This window comes from Lygodium microphyllum, chromosome 25 (assembly GCF_053477565.2).
Source record: "Lygodium microphyllum isolate KBCC chromosome 25, Lygodium_microphyllum_v1.1.10, whole genome shotgun sequence".
In the NCBI taxonomy this organism is placed as follows: domain Eukaryota; kingdom Viridiplantae; phylum Streptophyta; class Polypodiopsida; order Schizaeales; family Lygodiaceae; genus Lygodium; species Lygodium microphyllum.
Window position 1 is genome coordinate 73,820,514 of NC_141159.1, and position 21,240 is coordinate 73,841,753.

Genomic DNA, 21,240 nt, shown 5'->3' on the forward strand with positions numbered 1-21,240 from the left:
CCACCCTGGCAGAACGTGGTCTCCCCCTACTCTTTTTTTATCCTAACGCTATAGATAGTTGCACAATGACCCGCCTAATGATGTGAGCCAGCCTTCTACCTTTCTTATGCCCAGCTATTCTAGAGGATATGAGTGACCCACTATAACCACCCATTCCTCTCCATCACCTCTCTCCATGTCTGCTTGAACCTTAAGGTTTACATGCAAAGCTGGAAATTTTTGAGTCACTCGATTAAATCCCCTTTCCCACCACACTTTGATGATGATAACTAGCAATTAGCTACTACCCCTTGAATCATGTAACTTAGTAAGCAAAAAAATAAAGCAAAGAAAAGAACAAAGAAGGCCAAACACAAAGATAGTAAACAAATAACATTGAAAGGAGCACACGACACATCCAAACACAATTCATGGCACATAGCTCACAGTCATTGCACCTAGGGGTCCTCAAGTTAGGCACATCCAGTGGCCTCAGTCGACCAACTTCGTTCCTAACCCCCTAGCCCTTTTTGACTCCCCATTTCACGCTTAGGGCACCTCAAAGGAAGGACATACCTAGGGAGGTAGCACTCACCTATGGTTAGACTTGTCACCCTAAGATACACACATTGCACCTCCCTTTGCACGAACGGGATCCTCAAGTGTGGGACATCACCCAGGCTTGTCTGTGGTTAGTAGACCCAACTCCCCGTTCCGCCAGCACGAGTATAGAGCACTGCACGGTGAGGTAGACACTCCCCTTAGGTAGAGCACTTTCTCCTTTCAGATACAACAAGATACTGCAAACCACCAACTTCGAAGGCTCCCATCATCCACTCGACATACCTTGGGTTCTCCATCCAAATCATTACCAAAGCTTCCCAATCAATGAAGTTCACATGTGGCCCTATCATCACCCCACTAGTCACTTGCCTAGAGCCCCCAATTCTTCCACAACAAAGAGCTCAAAGTGCCATGGGACTGGCACCTATCTCTCGGAGGGGGGTAATGTTAACCTCAATTCGAGATGGAGGAAATATGAAGCAAAGAGCGAAAAAGGACTAAAAAAGAGAAAACGTGCAGAGGCAGCCCCTAAAGCTAAGCAGAGGCAAAAAGCGCAATTTTAAATGGAAGGTGGCTCAAAAAAATCTAAAAACTCTTGTAAAAGAGCACCAAGCTACCTCTTGTGCCATTTGTAAAATAATAGACGGGTGTAGGCTTAAGGCATGAGGCAAGAAGAGGGAAATAGGAAAAATGACCTTGCCACAACAGTCGGTCATGTAAAAAGGGATGGGTGCCCATGGGATTTTAGGGCTTGTATATAAAGTTCAAAAAGTGAATGGAATCTCATTCTTTGGTGTGTGACTAACAAGAGTCCTCTCTTCTTCTCTTCACCTTGCTTGTGTGTGTGCTCTTGAGAGAGGGAGTATGAGAGTGTGAGGGAGTGAGTGTGTGGGAGTGAGGGATCAAGAGGGTGAAGCTCTTCACCATCTCCTCTTCTCTTCTCTTTTCTCGCACGCACACGGCTATGGTGGATGGAGCTTGATGGAGGAGGCTTGAGGATGCTTGAGCTAGCATCTAGGATTGTGGAGCTACTGGTGTGTGCAAGGGAGGAGGCAACTCATTTCAGCATCGAGGTAAGCTCACTACACTCGTAGGTTCGAAGGTGCGTCGGCTAGTGAGAGATAGCTATTAGAGCTCGCTTGAAACACTTGAAACAATAAGCGGTCCGTGGGTCTTGCAGTTGAGTGTGAGCTCCCTCCACACACGTTCTCTTATGTCAATACATATTTGAAAGGCTCTAGTAGTGACTTTCCTACAAAAATAAATTCAACAAGGAGTAAGGAATTAGACCATGAAAATGTTTATAAAGTATTCTTAGTATTAGACTATGTAAGATCACAAAAGAGAAAAGGTTCACTTCAAGTCTCATTTTGATGTCATGAGGACACTTATACTACCTCAATAACTGTAGTAACATTTAGTAGCATCTTAAAGGATCTAGTGTCAAAATTGCCAACTTCTTATGGAAGAAGGCTTGATCCTCTAAGGATTGAGTATTTGTACTTTCTTTTGTTCCATCACTTTACTTTTTGTTGGCTATGACTAACTAGAATTCCTCTTTTTTAAAATAATGTGGAAAAATTATATTAATAACTAAATGAGTGAAATGTACAAACTGCCACCATGGGTGGGTTCTCAAAAAGAGTCATTCAGACCTTCTTCAAGATTTTGTAAAACACTTTGTAAGACAGATATGAGCAGGTGCGATGGTCGGCGGTCAGCCAATATTCGAGCCATTCTCATGTGGACGATGCATGACTTTCCGGGATTCGGAGAGTGCTTAGGTGAACAGGCCTCCATTCTCGCTGGTAATATCTACATTTTATCTCGTTCAAGCAAGTATTCACTGGGTCCTAGTGTTGGAACAGGTCTGGTTATCTCAAGTTATCATGTATGTCCATTGTGTAGGTTAGACTCCCAAAGGTCACGAACCATGAAGAAGATGGTATATTAAGGACATGCCGCTTTCTTGCCAGAGGATTATGAACTGTCGCAAGCTGGTACGAGCTGAAAATAGTCCACGCGGAATCACATCCAAACGGAATGCGGTGGTTCTCAAATTTCTACGAGTTGCCATATTAGACTCACTTACAGGTCAACCACTTGTTGGATCCAATGCATTTTTCAAGAATGTGGGCAGCTTGCTATGGGACCACATCCCAAAAAAGAGAGACACTATAGGGGCACGAATGGATTGAAAGGAGGTAGGTAAGATGGAGGCGCTTTGGCCCCCGCAGTCGAGTAATGATGGTCGCGTGCAGCTTCCTCACACTCCTTGGGTTTTGTCCACTAAAGAAGTGCACATTGTGAAGCAAGTAATCAAGTCTATCCGCACTTCTCTTTCCTCCACCCACCCTTGTTGACCTAACCTATCAACTTTGCTCAATAGTGAAAACACCTCCTAATCTTATCCTAATACAAGAGTCGCAACCAAGCCCACCACTAACCCTACCAAGGATGCCATGGAGAGCATCACGGTGCTCAAATAGGAGAAGCAACCCATCCTGTAGAGTGGCAAATATCGAGTCCTCAAAAAATACAATCAATCACCCAATCCCACTTCCAAGAAGCTCGCCAAAGTAAGTCTAACACCATAGAAGCCCCATCGGCATCGATCTACCATGAAATCTACTTTGGTCACCAGCCTCTCCACCAAACTCACCCTTCTCAAATTGAAAAGGGAGAAACGCCCAAGGGAGGAGGAGACCATAGATAACCCCCTATCCCCACTTCTTTCCTCACCAATTCCAACAATACATCTCCTACGGCCACCCCCTCCCTGCTAGCTTGTCCCAGCAGCTCATCATCATCCCACCCAAACTCAATTGGGAGATGGCCCACTAGTCATTGAACTTCATCAATGGGTTCTTGACTAGGCAACAACATCAATAAGACCAAGTGGTGTAGGTGGATTTCCTCAAGCAGGCCAATACCACCCTCTTCAAGTAACTTTGACAAAAGGACATTGCTCTCTGGGAGTATCACCAAAGCCTAGAGGGCATACCAACACATGCAACTGGCCTTTGGTGACAACATTAAGAATAGAGTGTAGCAATTGGAACAAAAAAATGTCTTTCTTCAATCCTCTTGAGCGACTAAAGTAGAGAACCCGAATGGTGTAACCTAACTTGCCATGAGAAAGCATTATGAAAAATGGCTACACTCCAAATAGCAAAATGTGCACGCTAATTACAATCCATTCGTAGTACAAATCTGACATATCTTATGTCAATCATGGGATTTTAGCCCTGATAATTGGTCATCTTTAGAAAATGCGGACCTGAGAGAATGCATCATACCCATCTAATATTTACAACTAAAAGACTTCAAAAAAACCAAAATATAAATGGAAAGGTTTTGTACCAACATCCTTGTTGTAAGCCTAAAGGCTCAATTGTTCATACAAACTAGATTGCCATTATGGCTGAGGTGTGAACCACATTCCATAGTTTCATGGTGAAGTCATCTCTGCCACTTTCTCTCCAAAGAGTATCAACTTGGGATCAATGGCTTTGCTGAAGCCTACTTTTTGAATCCACTCTTGAACCTTTCTACATAGTATTTTGCTTCCATTACATTCCCAAAATAGATGTCTTGCCAATTCTTTTTCTCCCCTACAATCCCCTACAAAGGCCACAAAATGGTGATACTTTCAGAGATTTATGTAGGGATTCTCGAATGGAGTATTTGTTCATCAAGAGTATCCATAGGGAAACAATTATTTTTTTGAGGGTGTGGACTTCCAAAATATTCTAAGTCTTTTGGCCCAAGTGCTAATCTTAGTCCTTGGGTGTCATTTACCCCAATAAGCAGATGTGCTAGATAAATGGTCCTTTGAAGCCTTACATAAGTCCTTTGTGCTAGCACAATTCCATAGTACCTTGCCTTTGGGAGAGGCTAAAAACTTACTAAGATTAGCATTACTTATCACCTTCAAGGTAGGCCAGCCAAGCCTAATACAATCAAACAAGTGTTGAAGGAAATCTACTTCCCCATCATTGAGATTAATTAGCAGTCTTACATGATCAATTTCCATGAAGATCATTGCTCTACTACCCCACAAATCCTTCCATCTAATCAACCTCCATGAAGCTCATTGCTATATTATCCCAAAATCCTTCCATCTGATCAACTCTTTGGTTGCCATGCTACAAGCAAGGATCTCCATAAGCCATGCAAGCTTGGATCTCCATAACCCAAGTAGGGTTTTCAAAGGAAAAATTAGTGGTCAAAATTATTTGGAGCAAAGAATAGTCCCCCTTCTATATTTAGAACCTTCCCATCTTGCCTCCTTAAGGATCTCTTGCCATACTACCACTATTCTTTGAGCCACCTTAGAATGGGGGATCTTAACCTTTTAAGAGGATAATAAGGGGTTCAACCATTCCATCACAATATTCCTCATACCTTTAATGGGCACACTGTTCAACTAGACTTTAAGAATTTTAGATGAAGGCTAACTCTCCTCCATTCTCTTAAAAATTCCAAAAATGAGGGCCTTGGAACTCTCGACAAGCTCGATGACACCCATGCCCCCCTTCAAACTTATGCGCAAAAACTAGAGACCATGGAATAGATCTCCATCTTTTCCTTCCATCTGATTGGTCCCACAATACCTCAGGCAAAGGACCTCTCAAAGCTAGCCCAAGAGGTTTGACTAAAGTTAAAAAGTATGTCCCAAAAAGTAGTCAAAGAGGCAAGCATTACTTTAATGATGATCACCTTTCTAGGTAGACTTATGGGCCTACTCTTCCAACAATCCATCTTAGATTTAATATTTGCCTTCAACTAATCAACACATTGACTCGTTCTAATCTTGACACTAAGAGGGAAGCCTAAGTAGCAAAATGCCTAGCCATATGGAATTTGCCTAAAAACCTAGCTCAAAAATCTACCCTGGGGGGTCCTCACACCCAAGATAGATGATCACCAACTTAGAAGCGTTGATGGCCAAACCAAACAAGTTTTGCAAAAGGTATCATACTCCTCCAAGAGCACTTGGATTGATTGTCTCTCAACTTGAACTATGTTAGAATTATCATCTACAAAAAATTGGGATACAAATGGCTTAGTATTAGAAATAGGATACCTTCAATGAGTTTTCTCTACTTCTTTAGGTCCAAGCTCTTTAGAAGAGGGCCCATCACAATAGCAAAAAGAAGGGAGGGCACACACCAACATCATGAGGTCAAAGGGCTCCAAACAAGATCCATTCACCTGCACAACTACAACAACATTGGAGAGGAAGGTGTTTATCATGCCTATGAAAGTTTTGCCAAATCCTATGGTATAGAGGACCACAAGGACAAAGTCCTACCTAATCCTATCATACACTTTCTCAAAATCCATATTAATCAACACAAAATCCTACTTTATAGGCAAACCAAGATCAATGGACAAAGGTTAAGCACTATAGCATGCATTATCTTCCTTGATTGAAGCTATATTGTTGTGGGTGAATGAGCCTTCCTATCAAGAATCTAGTTGTATTAGCCAATGCCTTATCCATAACTTTATAAACCACATTTACCATGGTTAGGGGTCTCCACACTATTTTCTTGGTCCTATCAAGTGATTTTGGAATAAGCTTAATGAGTCCAGTGTTCAAAGCTTTGGGGAATGAACCATTGGCTCTAATTTGATTAAGGGGCTTGCACAAATCTCCAATGGAGACTTCCCATAAGCTTTGGTAGACCTCCACTTGGATTCCATCAATCCCATGTGATTTGGATTTCTTCATCCTCAACACCACAAACCCCAATTCCTCCTTAGAAAAGGGTTGATCAAGGAGAAGGGATTCCTCAACTCTGACAGCATTCCTCTCAACCTCTGAAAATGTGTCTAGTCTCGTTTGATAATTTAGTGTAACTAGATGGGGAGTGCCTCACAGCAAAGAAGTGAGCAGTAAATGCTTTAACAATATCACCTGCATCTCTTAGCATATTACCATTTCCATCATCGATAACTTTAATAGTCTCACGGGCATGTTTAATTTTGAGGAGCTTGAAGAAGAATGAGGTAGGCACATCCCCAACTAAGCACCAATGACCTTTTAGCTGTAATTTTTTATATTTAATTTTTTATTTTTGCAAGTTGTTAAGAAAATTCTCTACTCCTTTGAGTAGTTGGTGCAAATAATAGTCACTAGGAGAAAGAGAGAGAGCATAAGAAGATGCTCTCACACTCCTTGGATAGAGGAGAGCATATGTCTTCTATTTCTAGCCTAGTCCTTACCATGGTTCTTTGTTGCTTGTGTTACAATAGACACATAGCTCATCCAATTGGAGATAGGGTCAGAGTTGTTCCTACTAGCCGCTTTCCAAGTGTCCTTGAGCAATTGACAAAAAGCCTCCTTCTTAAGAAAGGAGGTGTTGAATCTAAAAAGGGGGTGTCCTAATCATTAAACTTATCCTCCTACAATTGGAAAGTACATAGTATGAACATGTGAAAAAATAGTCATCTTAGAGAGGATCCTCCATCTTACATCTAGGAGCACCCACCAAGTCCCATTATTGAGATAAAATCTATCTAAGCAAGCAACCCTCCAAGTATCCCCAATATGCTTATTATGCCAAGTGAAAGGTAGCCTTGTATTGTCTCCAAAGGCCATAACAATGTCAATTGACTTCTAGAACATGTCATCTCTCTCTTTCCTATGCAATCATGCAACCTCCCCCGTGAGACCTATCATTCCAAGATAAGGTCATATTCTAATTGCCAAAAAGAATGGTAGAGATGCTCCTCCAGGTCCTCCCAATATCTACCATGATCTTAGACAAGTTGGGGCCATAATTTAATTGAAAAAATAATTAATTGTGAAGATCCATCTTGAATGGTACTTCCATCACCTCTCACCCAATGAACTTTTGGGTTAAGTTCCTTCTTGAACAAGAAAATTGTGCATCTCCTTCCTTCCTTACCAAAATCCCAATTACCATGTAATCCTTGAAGAATAATCTTCTCCCCTTCTTATAATCAAAATTGACCTCCTACAACTCTAAGAGGTTAAGTGTACATTTTCTAATAATATGCTTGCATGCATCCTTCTTAATCTCTCCTCTCAAACTCCTAACATTCTAAGAGACTAAGTGAGCCCATTCATAGATGTGAACTTCGTCATTGTCTTCCTCTTTCTTGTTTAGAACAACATAGAAATTCATGTCAAAAGTGGTCTATGTGCCAATTTTTTTAGCAATATCATATGCTTGTTCTTCCTTTGGTGTTGTGTGGCAAACTTGGGAGCAACACTCCCTTTATTGGTCAAAGAACAAGGCCTAGGGCCTTAAGTGGGTGTTTCAGCTCCCAAAGTGGGCATGTGTGGAGCCTTATTAGCCATCTCTTTCTCCTTACTGACCTTCTCTTAGTCCTTATTCTCCTTCTTCTCACCCCCCTACATGCTAGTTTGAATAGGGGCAGCTTGATCTGTAACCACTTCCTAGTTGCATCATCACGATCATTGAACTTGCTTTGCATGTTCTTGAGCATGTAATCTCTTGCATAATGGCCTCCTTATTTATAGATGAAACAAGTTTCTAGAAAGGCCAAAAATTTGTCTTCCACCAATAGCTCAATCCCATTGGGATCAAAGAGCTCCAGAGATTCAAGGAGTTTCTTCTTCCTACCCTAGAGCATACAAACCTTTTTTAAAGCTCTAAGCAATCCATTGGAGCCTAAGGTTGAAGGCACATACAACAGCTTATCAAGGGCATTAGTCAATACTGAGAGCTCATTGTCCATCCACATAGGGAGAGAGGGGTAGCTGACCTAGACTAGGCACTCCATCTACTATAGGACTACCTCAAGGTTAAAGTCTACCCTCCAAGGTAATGGATACAACTTGCATTCAAAACCAACAATCAAACTGAGAACAAAATCCCTCTCAGCTTATCCCATAACCATATGCAAAACTCCTCCTCCATGGGAGCTTTACCAAGAAAGTACATATAAATGCCATAGTTAACATACTCCGAATACCTCTGTTTGAGTCATTGTAGTGAGGAGCAGACTAGGGTCTTGAGGACTACTTTCCCTTCACCCAAGGCTGCTCTTCATGTTTGATTGAAAGCCTTTTGATTAGGTCATAATGTTTTCTCAATTTCCTAGGTTTCATCCTTTGAACTAATGGCTCCAACATAGTCCATCTCAATGTCTTCATTCCTCCTCTGCTGCTTCACCAATGCTCCTTGGCCATTCTCACCATTACGTCCCTCTTCCCTCCCCTATATGCATGGAGGAGGCCATGTTGCCATGTGGAGCATGAGAAGTAAATGCTAATAAAAACCTTTTATCAACAATAAAGTATAGTTCCACTACTTTCAATAGGTTATGTTAGCATCTCAGTCTCCTCGATACTATTATTCAAAATAATTCATCTTAACCTTGCCATATCTAGATTATATGTCTTCCCCTTTTTGAAGCTTCAAAGATTTCTTCATTATGTGGACTTGTCATATGCCCACCAGTCTAGTTTATACCCATGAATATAAAAATACTTCTACGTGATGCCTATTATTGATGATTACAAACATTAATGATGCAAATCTATTAAGGGATTTAATCCTTTAAATGAACTTAGGATCTCAAGCTACAAGATAGGAAACCAATGATGCTCTCATGGATTCTTGAAAGTAAGTTAATATGTATAGTGATGTTGGTGCATGTTGACTATTTGCTATGTTATCATTAGAAAATAAAATAAAGAATTCTTAAGGATAAATCTTGCATTAAGCATTTTCCCAAGAGAACATGAGATCCAATGGTTTTATGAGACATGATAACTCAAAACTTTTGTTAGTCCTTATGTGAACAAAAGAGATTGGATTAGAACGTGAATTGATTAGGATAATCTACAAGCTTAACATACACACCAATGGTTTTAAGAAAGACCTTGTGGGGTCCAATCAACTAGATGGATGGTTCTCCCTAGCAAAGGGAAGGGGATGCTTATTGTGTAAACCCATTAACTTTCACAATCTCATGAAGAAAAAATAAATTATTGGGGGTTGTTGACTATACATACCACCAAGATATGTCCTCATTCATGGTTGCTAATTTGGGCCTAAATTGGTAGGAGGATTCTTAGGGGACTATGCTATGAAAATCATGCAAATAATGTCCTATGTGATGATAGCCTCGAATGGGATCTTTGAGACCAAGGAGTTGAAAGGAGGGTAGTTGTTTCATACACTAAGGAAGGGAAAGAAATATAAACTTGGTATCTAAGAATACAAAAGTCAAGGAATTGATTACAATAATATACACATATAGCGAAGAATATGTTGTCTTGGGAAAAGAAACATGTTCATGCATTAAATTTTTATAAGCATACTATAAATGTATTTTAATAAAAGTGATCGGTGTGAAAGAGTGGGAAGTGGGTGGATGGAGCCCAAACAAATGGACGCATGAGTTGGGTGGCTTTTAGATGGTTCTTTAGAAACCTTTCGCTTTTGTGAAGTGTGGGGATTATAGTTGCATAAGGCAATTGTTAAATTGGATTGCATAATTATCTAACTTGAAAATTTACATTGTCTTGTCCTGATAAGGTAATCACAATCCTTATCTTTCAAATCATTTTACCTTCATGAGAAGAGCTTCTGTTAAAATATTTTTGTTCTCTAGGTTTGATCAATGGCAACCTTAGTAAATTTGATGCCAAGGACCTCTTATCACAAGATGTGCCATCTACACCCTAAAGATGTATTGCATTTTTGGAAGTGATGGGTTGGGGGCATTAGAGAACATGCTGAATACTACCCCAACTCCATGATTGACTTTGTGACCCCTCCCTCTTAATGTTGGCACATCATGGCATTGGTGACCATGTGTTAATTGGAAAGTACACCACTATCCAGGTTGAGGTATGCCTCTCTAAATCTTTTGCTGGGTAAAACTAGAATAGGAAAATGCACCACTATTTTGGTTGAGGCATGCCTCAACTTTTTTGCTCGAGTTGTATTGGGTAAGACTAGAATAGATGAAGTTAAGGCTCAAGATGAGATAGGCTCCAAGCCAACAATCTCAACCCAAACTTTAGTAGGAGAATAGTCATATGATGTTGGGTGTGGAAAAACAACCTAAACAGATTCTTAATGTTCTCTCTTTGACATAGCCTCATTACCTAAGAAGAGGAAAATGTTAAGTATGAACATGAAAGATAGTTCATTAGAGTGTACGAGTTGCAAACTATAGTTATTTTATGAAAATTGGTTTTTGGTTGGCTACAAGCATGAAAAATGTATTTTAGAAGCGATTTTGCACTATCCTCCTCCTTTTGTTTACATTGCTCCTTCTTGTTTCCTATTACTTGATTTGCCGATTGATATGAATATTACTGTTACTAGCAAGTCCTTGATATGCCTCCTTTAACTACGAGGATCACAACTCTCATAAGTCGTAGTCTGAGGTTCCAACATGTAAGCATTGACTATAATCTCACTATAATCAAGGGAAACCTTTTATTTTTTATAGATGATTGAACAAACACATGTATTGGTGTAGTTAAAGGGGAAATGTACTCATAATTCATACATATATAAGGGATGTTTGTTAGAGTACCTTCACTTTTAGGTGAGAAGTTTTGCACAGTTTTGACACACTCCATATGTTTAGGATTCAAAGTGTGGCCATTGGTCTACACACCCAAGAACTTTTGCATTTAGCTTTTTGAAACTACGAGAAGCATTATATGGACTAGTTTAGCTCCCCATTATTTGGGTGTAAGTCTTGCATTACATATCTTTCATGGTGTGCATAGTTGTAGAAGATCTACATTCTTTCCATACAAGACATTGCCATAATCATCATATTTGTAGTTAGTAATGGCTACTCTCTCCTTGGTATAACCAAATGTAAGTGGCCTTCTCTTAGTGCACGGTTATATCCATGAGGAAGCTTAAACTAATGGGCATGCATAGGAGAAGTGGAAGCCATGATCAACAAGGAAGCACAATACACCTCTCCCCACCATATCAAAAAACCAATGAGGAGAAACAGAGAGACCAAAGGTGCAAGGGTAGCTTTGAGCAAGTTGCACAAATGTGTTTAGAGAGTGCAAGGTAGGGCACAAAGTACAAAATGGAATCATACTTGAGTTAAAGCATGACATCTCACATTCTTAGAGGCAATTTGTATTTTAGATCTTTGATTTAAACTTGAAGACTTACTCCCGAGAGAGCCTTGTTGATGATTATTTGCTCTTGGTTTGTACTAAAATAATAATTTGGGGCTTAGGAATTTGTAGTCTTCTATTTAACAAAAATATCCATCCATGATCTAGCATCATCTACCCTATCAAGCACTCTAAACCATTGAGCAGGGATTGACCACAGTTAACATCTTGTTTTGTCTTATATGCAAATATTTGTAAAGCCTTAAAATTGGGCTATTATATCAACACCTGTCTTTGTTGGTCTAGGTCAATTTATCATAAATAATTTTCGAAGACCATGTCTCCCTTATGCTTATGGATCAAATCTCTTTCACACGTATCAAAGAATAATATTGTTACTAGAGTCAATTATTGAGCATGTGGGTAAAACAATCAAAGGCCTATTGTGGCCTTTCAAATCAAGGCTAGGGTTCCACAAACATTTCATACTTGCACATGTAAAATGGTAGCATCAGTGAATCTTCCAAAATCCATTAACCTTTTCAAGCAAAATGTGCACATGACACACTCATAAAGCGTATTAACACTGCAATTGTGTATGATGTTGTGAACAACAATGTATAATAATAGGATGTTTTTTTTACATAATGGTTTTGCACATAGAGTTAGTTACATTGAAGTGTGGCTTAGGGAAATAATAATGGAAATAGTTAAAAACTATTATTGAGTGGTTTCTTACCACACTTGTTCTAAAAAGAACATGTACAAAAGAATTTTAGTGTGCTTGTTAGGCAAGTGGTCCTCTTATTCCAAAAGAATGTTTCAAAAATTTTATATTTTATCATGAAAGCAATGTTGAGCTTGCCAAGGAACAATTTCACAATCAAATTCAAAGCAAGTTGCAAGTTTTGCATGTCCTAGTATCTAGGCTTCCAGGCCACATTATCTTCTTGCCTCCCACTTTGTGGAATGCATTGGATGCATTAGATTTGGGGGCCCTCCTTGTGAGAAAGGGGCATTCAATAGGAAAAGGGAACTTTCAATAGCATAGAAGAATGTACAAGGGAACACCCCACCTTACTATATGGCCTCCTGTCATCATTCTCTTGGGGGCTTGTTACTTAAGATGCTAGCATGAGGATGGCTTTAATCTTTACATACCAACCACCAAGTACTATGGTTTGTTGTCTAGCACTTTTGAGTGCTTGGACAAGGAGTCCCCTCCTTTTCTCACTCAGGGAGAAAATCTTGTGAGCCAAGTCTTTTCAAGTAATAAGTCACACACATGGAGACTTGTTTGGCACCCAAGTTGAATGTGTGTGGATAAAGTTTGCACTTTTATAATGGTTTGATGGGAACTTACCTGCTGCCCAAAACAGAGAGTCAAGCTAAGTTGTCACACACATTTGGAAGGTGGGTTGTTTTTTCTGGTGTGGAGATGAAGACTGTAGGTAGTTGTGGGAGTAGCAATACCATCATGAAACAGGACAGAGGTGTGAAGAAGAAGAAGAAGCGGATAATGATGAGGGCTTATCGATTGCTAAGAGACAGAGAGGAATCAATCTATAAAGCAGCCACTGATTTTTTGTAAATGGAGTGATGGTGTCTTTAAGGGGGAGATTTGATGCTGTTTCTTTAAGGAAAGCTCTCAGTGAATTGGGCTCTTTGAAAGACCAGATTCACCCATGTGGTAATTTCATCTCCTTTCTCTATCTGTCCTCTCTCTCTCTCTCTCTCTCTCTCTCTCTCTCATATTGTTTCCTCCCCGACCAAAGTGCTCCTTCGCCTGCATAGTCTTAGATTGTAGGTAGTCTTATCTGCTGTGCAAATGATTTTCACTGACACTGAATCAGTGTGAGAGTATCACTGCTGTGTCACCACATGCATGCACAAAGTCTCTACGCAGACTCAGAGAGAGAGAGAGAGAGAGAGAGAGAGAGAGAGAGAGAGAGTGTGTGTGTGTGTGTGTGAGTAGAGTGGACTGAATCTCTCATTGCATAATGCATTGCTTGCAAACCTCAAGCCGCACGTGTCTTCCCATGTGTGCCATAACTCCCCTTTGCCTACTCCTCCCTTCCCCAACCTCCAATCACAGGCCAGAGCTCCTCACAAGCCTGATCTTTTTCGCTTACAATTAAAAAAGGCCCTTTTTATTCAATTAAGAAAAACCCAAAAACAGGGCAATTTTGTTCCCCTATCTCTCCAATCAAATGGGAGATTGAAGCAATTGTACTGTCTCCGGGGGTAAACCTGCACTTTTGGGCTTTTCTTCAATAAGAGCCTGCATGCCTTTAACGTTCTCGTGCCATTATTTCATCGCTCTCCTTCATTGATGGACATGCCATGGATAGACATATCACATACAGAGGGATCCCTGACGGGACAGAGTGTTGCTCATCCATGAGCTTGAACAGGAGTATGCTGTGTGTCAGCCTTCAGAGTTAAGGCTCATTCAAGAGGTTGATTGTAGGTGTGCTGTGAGCCAGCCTTCAGAGTGAGGCTCATCCAAGAGCTTGAACAGAAGTGTGCTGTGTGTCAGCCTTCAGAGTTAACTCCCATTCAAGAGCTTGATTATAAGTGTGCTGTGAGTCAACCTTCAGAGTGAGGCTCATCTAAGAGCTTTATCAGTAGTGTGCTGTGTGTCAACCTTCAGGGTATGGCTCATCTGAGAGCTTTTTGATCAGAAGTGTGCTGATGCTCAGCCTTGGCTCTGCATCTCAATGCAGCAGCAGCTATGAAGTACATGAAGCTAGGATTCAAAGCAGACACATTCCAAAAGGATGGGGATGTCACGTGAGCGAGCTGTTCCTTAGTGTCTCTTTGTATTCTTTCTGATTGTTGCTCAGGTCTTCATTGATTATCCTTAATAATAACATTTTACCTGTTTTGCTCTGCAGGACTGTTGCTACTGAGCTTCCAAGCGATGTCGTCTTTGTGGTTGATGGTTCAAAGTATCACCTACACAAGGTATTGCCTGCAGTGCACAGTCAATATAACTTTCATAATGCAGAATTGTTTTAGATTTTCTGATGGTCTGTTCTAAACTTGAGTAGAATATGGAGTGCCTTTAATAATGATTACCACACAAATAACTTAGTACTTTGGGTTATGATGGTCAAGACAAACATTCTAAATGAGAACCCTGCTGTTCAATGTAAAGTAGCTGAACTCTGTGAATATGAACACTAGGCCAAAGAAAAGAAGGGAATAGTTCCATAATCACTAATCATGCATGTTGTATAGTTGAGCACCTTTCAAAGCTTAAATTTGCTAGAAACTGCCAAGGTCTCTGTGTGTGTGTGTGGGCATTTTGCATACTTTTGCAACATGGGCCTCTCTATGCATGCAAACATACATCAGGAAGTTGTGAGCAATTTAGAAACATACATGAGGAAGTTGCGAGCAATTTAGAAATTTGACGTGAATCTTTTGTCTTTCAACATCTTGCAGTATCCTCTGCTGTCTAAATGTGGCCGGCTTCAAAGATTAGCTAGCAGAGCAAGCCCAAATGATGAGATTGAGCTTCAAGATATTCCTGGGGGTGCAGATGCTTTTGAACTTTGTGCCAAATTTTGCTATGGAATTATAATCACATTGAATGCCTTCAATGTCATGGGGGTCCGTTGTGCAGCTGAATACCTTGAAATGGCCGAAACTGTGGAAAAGGGAAATCTTGTCTTTAAACTTGAGGTATTTTTGAACTCGAGTGTTTTTCGAAGCTGGAAGGATTCCATAATCAGCCTGCAATCTACAAAGTCTTTGCTACCATGGGCAGAGGACCTGAAGATGGTTGCAAGATGCATTGACTCAATTGCTTCCAAGACCTCCATTGATCCCACCAAGGTGGACTGGTCATTCACACACACAAGAATTCCTCACCCTAATAAACAGCCAGTGCCAAATGGTACTAGCCCACCATGGAATGGTATCCAAAGCGGTCGAAACCAACCTGTTCCAAAGGACTGGTGGGTTGAAGATATATGTGAGTTGGATATTGGTATCTACTGGAGAGTTATGCTGGCCATAAAAGCCAAAGGAAGAATGAGCCCGGAGCTAATTGGGGAGGCACTACGGGTTTATGCATACAAATGGCTGCCTGGGGTCTCTAAGGATCAAAATCTTGTAGAAACTGTGCGTGGAGGTGGGACAGGGTTTGGTGGTGACTACATAGAGACTGCAACAAAGCACAGACTTCTGTTGGAGACCATTGTCAGTTTGCTACCTGCTGAAAGAGGCTCATCTTCTTGTGGCTTTTTATTAAAGCTACTTAAAGCAGCTACAATTCTGAATGCATCACCATCTTCAAAGATGGAGCTTGCCAGAAGAATTGGCTTGCAGCTGGAGGAGGCATCACTGAATGATCTCTTGATCCCATCTCTTTCATATGCTAACGACTCCTTATACGATGTGGATATGGTTCAGTGCATCCTAGAGCACTTTATGATCCAGGATCAGAGTCCTCCATTGAGTCCCAGCAGGAAAGAGCAGCCCAATGAGCAACGCAGAACTCATTCTGCTGAGCGTTTGGACTTTGTGGAAAGCCGAAGGTCTACTTCTGCCAGTCATAGTGCAAAGCTGCGGGTTGCAAAACTCATTGATGGGTATCTTGCAGAAATTGCTCGGGATACAAATTTGACACTGTCAAAGTTCATTGCCCTTGCGGAGTTGATACCTGATTTTGCACGGCCGATGCATGATGGGCTCTACAGGGCAATTGATGTCTTTCTCAAGGTACTAATGTTAATATATCTGCTTGTGAACATCTGGAGATTCATGCTTTTTCCGATTAACACAACGTGGAATCTTAACTGTCAATCCCTCTATTGTTATGAAAAGATTCTCAATAGGAGTTTGCCATTTGGAAATTGTACATTTAGTGGTTGAGGGCAGGGAGAATGCATATTGGTATCTCTTTGGTAATAATAATCAGGCTAATGATATCAAACTAACTGCCAGACTGGACTACTGCAGGAACACCCAGGGCTTACTAAGAGTGAGCGGAAAAAGATATGCAGACTCATGGACTGCAAAAAGCTTTCCATGGATGCATGCATGCATGCAGCACAGAATGAACGCCTGCCACTACGTGTTGTCGTGCAAGTTCTGTTCTTTGAGCAGGTGAGGACTGCCATGACAGGAGGTTTTCTGATGAATGACATGCCAAGCAACATAAAAGCCCTGCTGCCTCTTGAAGACAGTGACCATAACCAACACGAAAGGCACCATTCTGAACTTACTGCAGAGGAGGATTGGGAAGCAGTGCAGAATGATTTTACTGCACTCAAGACTGACCTGGATGTGATGAAGAAAAGGATTGAAGAAGCTGAGAAGAAACGAACCACATTGCAGCTGCAAGTAGTTAAGAGTTCTAAACCACGGCGCCTCCTTTTCCAACCAAAAAAGCTTTTGAGCAAGCTGTGGTCCTCAGTAAACCAGTCTCGAAGCAGGACTACTGGGTCGACCACTGGTAGTTCAGTTGAGACAAGTCATTCAGCAGAAAAGCAATCTACGCAACGCAGAAGGCGAAACTCGGTTTCGTGATGGGATTTTGCTTTCAGGTGTGCAAAAGCAACCTACTTATGTAGCAGGCACCAATTGTTTCAATATAGGCCTCCATGGATAAACAGGCTACATGGAGATGAGCTTACAAATTCATGATTCATACAGGTGGTTGTGTTCAAATCAGGTCAGCAGTAATGTATGGTTTGGTTGTAACCGTCTCTTGTCAAAGGCTGCACCTTAGGCAGTAAAGCAGGTGATATAATTCAGAAATTACAAATGCAAAAGATGGTGTTACATCATCTGCATGCAAGGAATAGAAAAAGCTATATTCAAGCATTTTATGTCTCAGTGGGCACTGTGAAGTATTATACTCTCCTGTGTAAGAATATTGTAAGTATCATTCTGGCTGAGGCTTTCAGAAGAGTTGGGATATCTACATCTATCATAAAAAGTTGTGGAATAGAAGGCCTATCTTGACTTAGTTGTTTGATTGAGAACAAAAAAAGTGATTTATTTATTCATTAATTTCTGAGGTTGTTCTGTGTGTGTGTGTGTGTGCGTGTGTGCAGGCTTGTGTCTTCTATGTGAGCAGGAGAACAATCTGCATTTTACAAAATCCCCTCTCTTTGTTGTTTCTTTCTAATATTTGATATATTGGAAAAGGATCATGGATACTGAAGGCCATTAATCCAACATTCAATAAATCTCAAGTAGAGGCTAATATGCTGATCTAGTATCTGTGGCCACTCCTAATTTATCAGGGATACTTTTGATAAAACTTTTCCTTTCATCTCAGCTGGCTTCATATATGCTAAGTTTATTCACTGCAAAGAAGGGTTTCCAACAGATCTACACTCATGCATTGGTATGTTTAGTCGGGCGGCCCGACCCCAGCTACTCCCAAAGGAGAAATTTGCTAGAATAACCTTGAATCCTTGCCACATTGCAGATAAATGCCCAATGCAGAAAGAAAAAAGAAGGCATTCCTTAATCCCCACCAACAGAAAAAATAAAAGAGAATGTTATGTTCCACTTCCAAAGGCCCTCTAAGAAGGTGTCCAAAGCTCAAGTCTCCAAGCTTCAAATAAATGATATGCATAATGGGTGCTACAAGGTAGATAGAGAAGGCACTATCTTACAAACCCTTGTGCATGGCTTTAAGAAATGCAATTAAGTCTCCATGTAAGTTGTGCAGAAGACAATGATCACACTGGTCTCCATATACTCATTTGCTTATTAGCTGGTAATTTCCCCGTCAAAGATATGCACACAAAGTGGCCCCATGGAAATTGTATAAAAGAGTATTTGCTTAGTAGTTGGCAATCCACTCCACATCAGGTGTCTACATGAATATTTAATCACTATTTGGTCATCCTCCCATCAGAAGTATTCCACATGAACATTGGACTACTACTTGGTATTTGTTGGCCAACCATTGAGCAATGTGGTCTTTCAATAGCATGCTGAACATTTGAGCTTCCAAATATTCTGTGCATTCCTTGTAACCCAATGCTTATCATGTACCAACATTCAATAAATCATTTTTGCAATCTACACATAAGGTCATCCGAATCCCTAAATTCCCAGTCACTCCCATGGCTCTTGCTCATCACGAGGAGTAATATGGCTCAAAGGTAGCAAATTTGGAATCAAATAATCCTAAAGTGCTTGTTAACTCTAGGTCAATCTTGACAAGCTTATCTCAAAGATATCAATTGGTCTTTGCGATGCAAAAGAGCATATTTAAGGCACACATGTCAATCTCACCATTCTATTAAATGTTTGTCTAGTATGTAGCTTTGTTAGAACTTGAGGCATTGTCAACATTTCATTTGATAAGGAAATAGCATATTGACAATTCAATGGAGAATCCCATTTGTATATAATAGCCATTAGGAAGAAAGTGAACTCTCTTTTGAGCCCTTAGCCTCCTTGCTTTCCTTAAATCAAGGAAAAGTAGAGTTTTAGAATCTTATTTTCCTGTTTGCATATTATCCACAAAGGATTTGCTCAAATTCCTATTATCTCCTTATTTATGAGTCCATTTTTGATGAAATGTTATAGCCATCTAGTGATTAGTTACGTGAGTGTAGTGCTCTTTATTAATTCCATAATCATTAGTATTCTTTTTGTAATTAAAGACTTTCGGATAAAATGATACAAGTAAAACATTGAGAGTTAAAGAAAAAAAAAAGATTTGGGTTGATTTTATGTATATTGAGTCTTTGTCAATGTGTATATCTTTTGGTAAAATTTCATGTTTTAGATTTTTCTTAAAGGTTAATTGATGTTTTTATAAATTAAAAATGTGTGTTTGACTTTCTCTCTTGGTGTCCCTTCACTTCCTTGAGCTCTGTTGCATCCTCCTCTCTTAGCCTCTGCTCCCTACATCCTTGGAGCTTTGCCATTCAACCCATTCTCTCTATCTCCATTAGGCTCTATGTGATTTCTTATCATCATGCACATTTGAGCTCTCTCCAAGCAGAAGAAACTAAGTTCAAGAAAGGACCTATACATTCAAATAGATGTTGAATGTGCTTCGTTATGCAAGAGGATGCGGCTTGCTAAACCTAGTTCTCAAGTCTTGCAAAGTTACAAGGATAGAGCATTGAAGCACATTGATTTATAGGTGGATGGATCTATATACTGAAGTGATCCTATTATTAATGTCCATTCAATTTTCTCTAGTTTAACAGACTTTTGAAACTATATTTGTGTTGGTGCTAATGGGTGGCTTGGTTGTACAAGGCATCTTAGTAATCGAGCAATGAATGTTTATTACAACTTCCAAAACACAATCAAGAGTTGGCATACTTATATCAATGGATAATATGCAATGATTCAACAACTTTCAAGTCAGGTTATACTTGTCAATGGATTAAACAATGAAAAAATAAATTAGATAAATGAAGTGGAGGACACCATCCATGATCTTAACATCCAATATGAGAGAGAAATACACAATTAAATGAGCTTTAAAAGATTGATGAGACGTTGATACAAGAGTGCAAGTGAAAGATGAATCTGATCATGGAGTTGAGTGAAAATATTTTAGAATGGTAGTGATATTGCAAGGATGGTCATCAACAAGAAAGTTTAGGTGAGGGGGGACTTAGATCGTCTATTCACAAGTTGATGAAGGTAAGCATACTCGGAGCCACAATGAAGAACCCCAACTTCAAGATTGTGAAGGACAATGTTATAGAGTATACTTTGAAGGATATTTTGAATGAGTTCTTTGCTATGGATACACAAGCTATATGTGATGGTGTTGGCATTAGCACAATGACTTACTACAAATAGTATATAAAGGTGGAAAAGATGGATTTGGTAATGTACTAAAGAAGAATAGGGTTATGCCTCTTCGTAGACCAAAATTCAAAGAGGTATGAAAGATGCTCAACACTAAGGTTTTGGAGTTCATAGGGGATCCCATGCATATTATATGTGTGGAAACTTTCAAGTCTAGGATAAAGGATACTTGTGGGCTCAAGTTTGTAGAGACTAACAACTACTTTTTGAATCTATACAATATGCAAGATACAATGATGATTACACTACAATATGTTAACCCTCAAAGAAGAAAATGCCTAAAGGTAAGATGGAAGTCATATTTGAAGTTTAAGAAGGCCAATCAAATGTGCCTTAAATTATTGTCCTAGATATGTAAAATTTGAAGAGCTGAATGTGTTATTTTATGTACCACTCATCCATTAGACTTGATTGTAATATCTCCTAATTCATCACTTAATATTTTTTAAACTTTTTATAAAAACACGTAAGAGCTAGGCTCACTTCAATGCAAATTGTAATATTACTCAAGGTTAAATGGGAAGACTTACAAAATAAGTGAAATTGAGCTAAGACCAAGGCAAAACCAAATGGGTTAATCTAAGATATAAGATACTCAAGGAACTAGCAAACCAAAACCCAAGTTGCGTACATTGAACCAAACAAAAAATTGAAATAAACATGTGAGAAGATCCAAATTCTTCAAAAACAACACCTAAACTATTACACACAAGGATGTCTAGGAACTTAATCGAAAATTGAACCAACACAAGTTGAACCAACACAAGTTGAGG

At 39.9% G+C, this 21,240-nt stretch overlaps 1 protein-coding gene across 4 annotated transcripts; it reads left to right on the top strand.

Moving 5' to 3' along the window:
* Positions 1–12,971: 12,971 nt before the first annotated feature.
* On the top strand, positions 12,972–18,707 carry LOC148014392 (BTB/POZ domain-containing protein At1g67900-like). 4 transcript variants are annotated; one of them, XM_087666222.1, is made up of 5 exons: positions 12,972–13,343; positions 14,307–14,446; positions 14,551–14,620; positions 15,104–16,384; positions 16,625–18,707. In XM_087666222.1, exons 2-5 carry the CDS (start codon positions 14,388–14,390, stop codon positions 17,192–17,194), a joined length of 1,980 nt encoding a protein of 659 aa, XP_087522348.1. In that variant the 5' UTR covers positions 12,972–13,343; positions 14,307–14,387; the 3' UTR covers positions 17,195–18,707. The 4 variants fall into 4 exon arrangements, 3 of the variants coding, with proteins under 3 accessions (XP_087522348.1, XP_087522350.1, XP_087522349.1); XM_087666223.1 differs by lacking the exon at positions 12,972–13,343 and having other exon boundaries at positions 13,386–14,446; positions 16,625–17,211; positions 17,321–18,707; XR_015688584.1 differs by lacking the exon at positions 12,972–13,343 and having other exon boundaries at positions 13,387–14,446; positions 16,625–17,545; positions 17,725–18,707.
* The last annotated feature ends 2,533 nt before the right edge of the window (positions 18,708–21,240 follow it).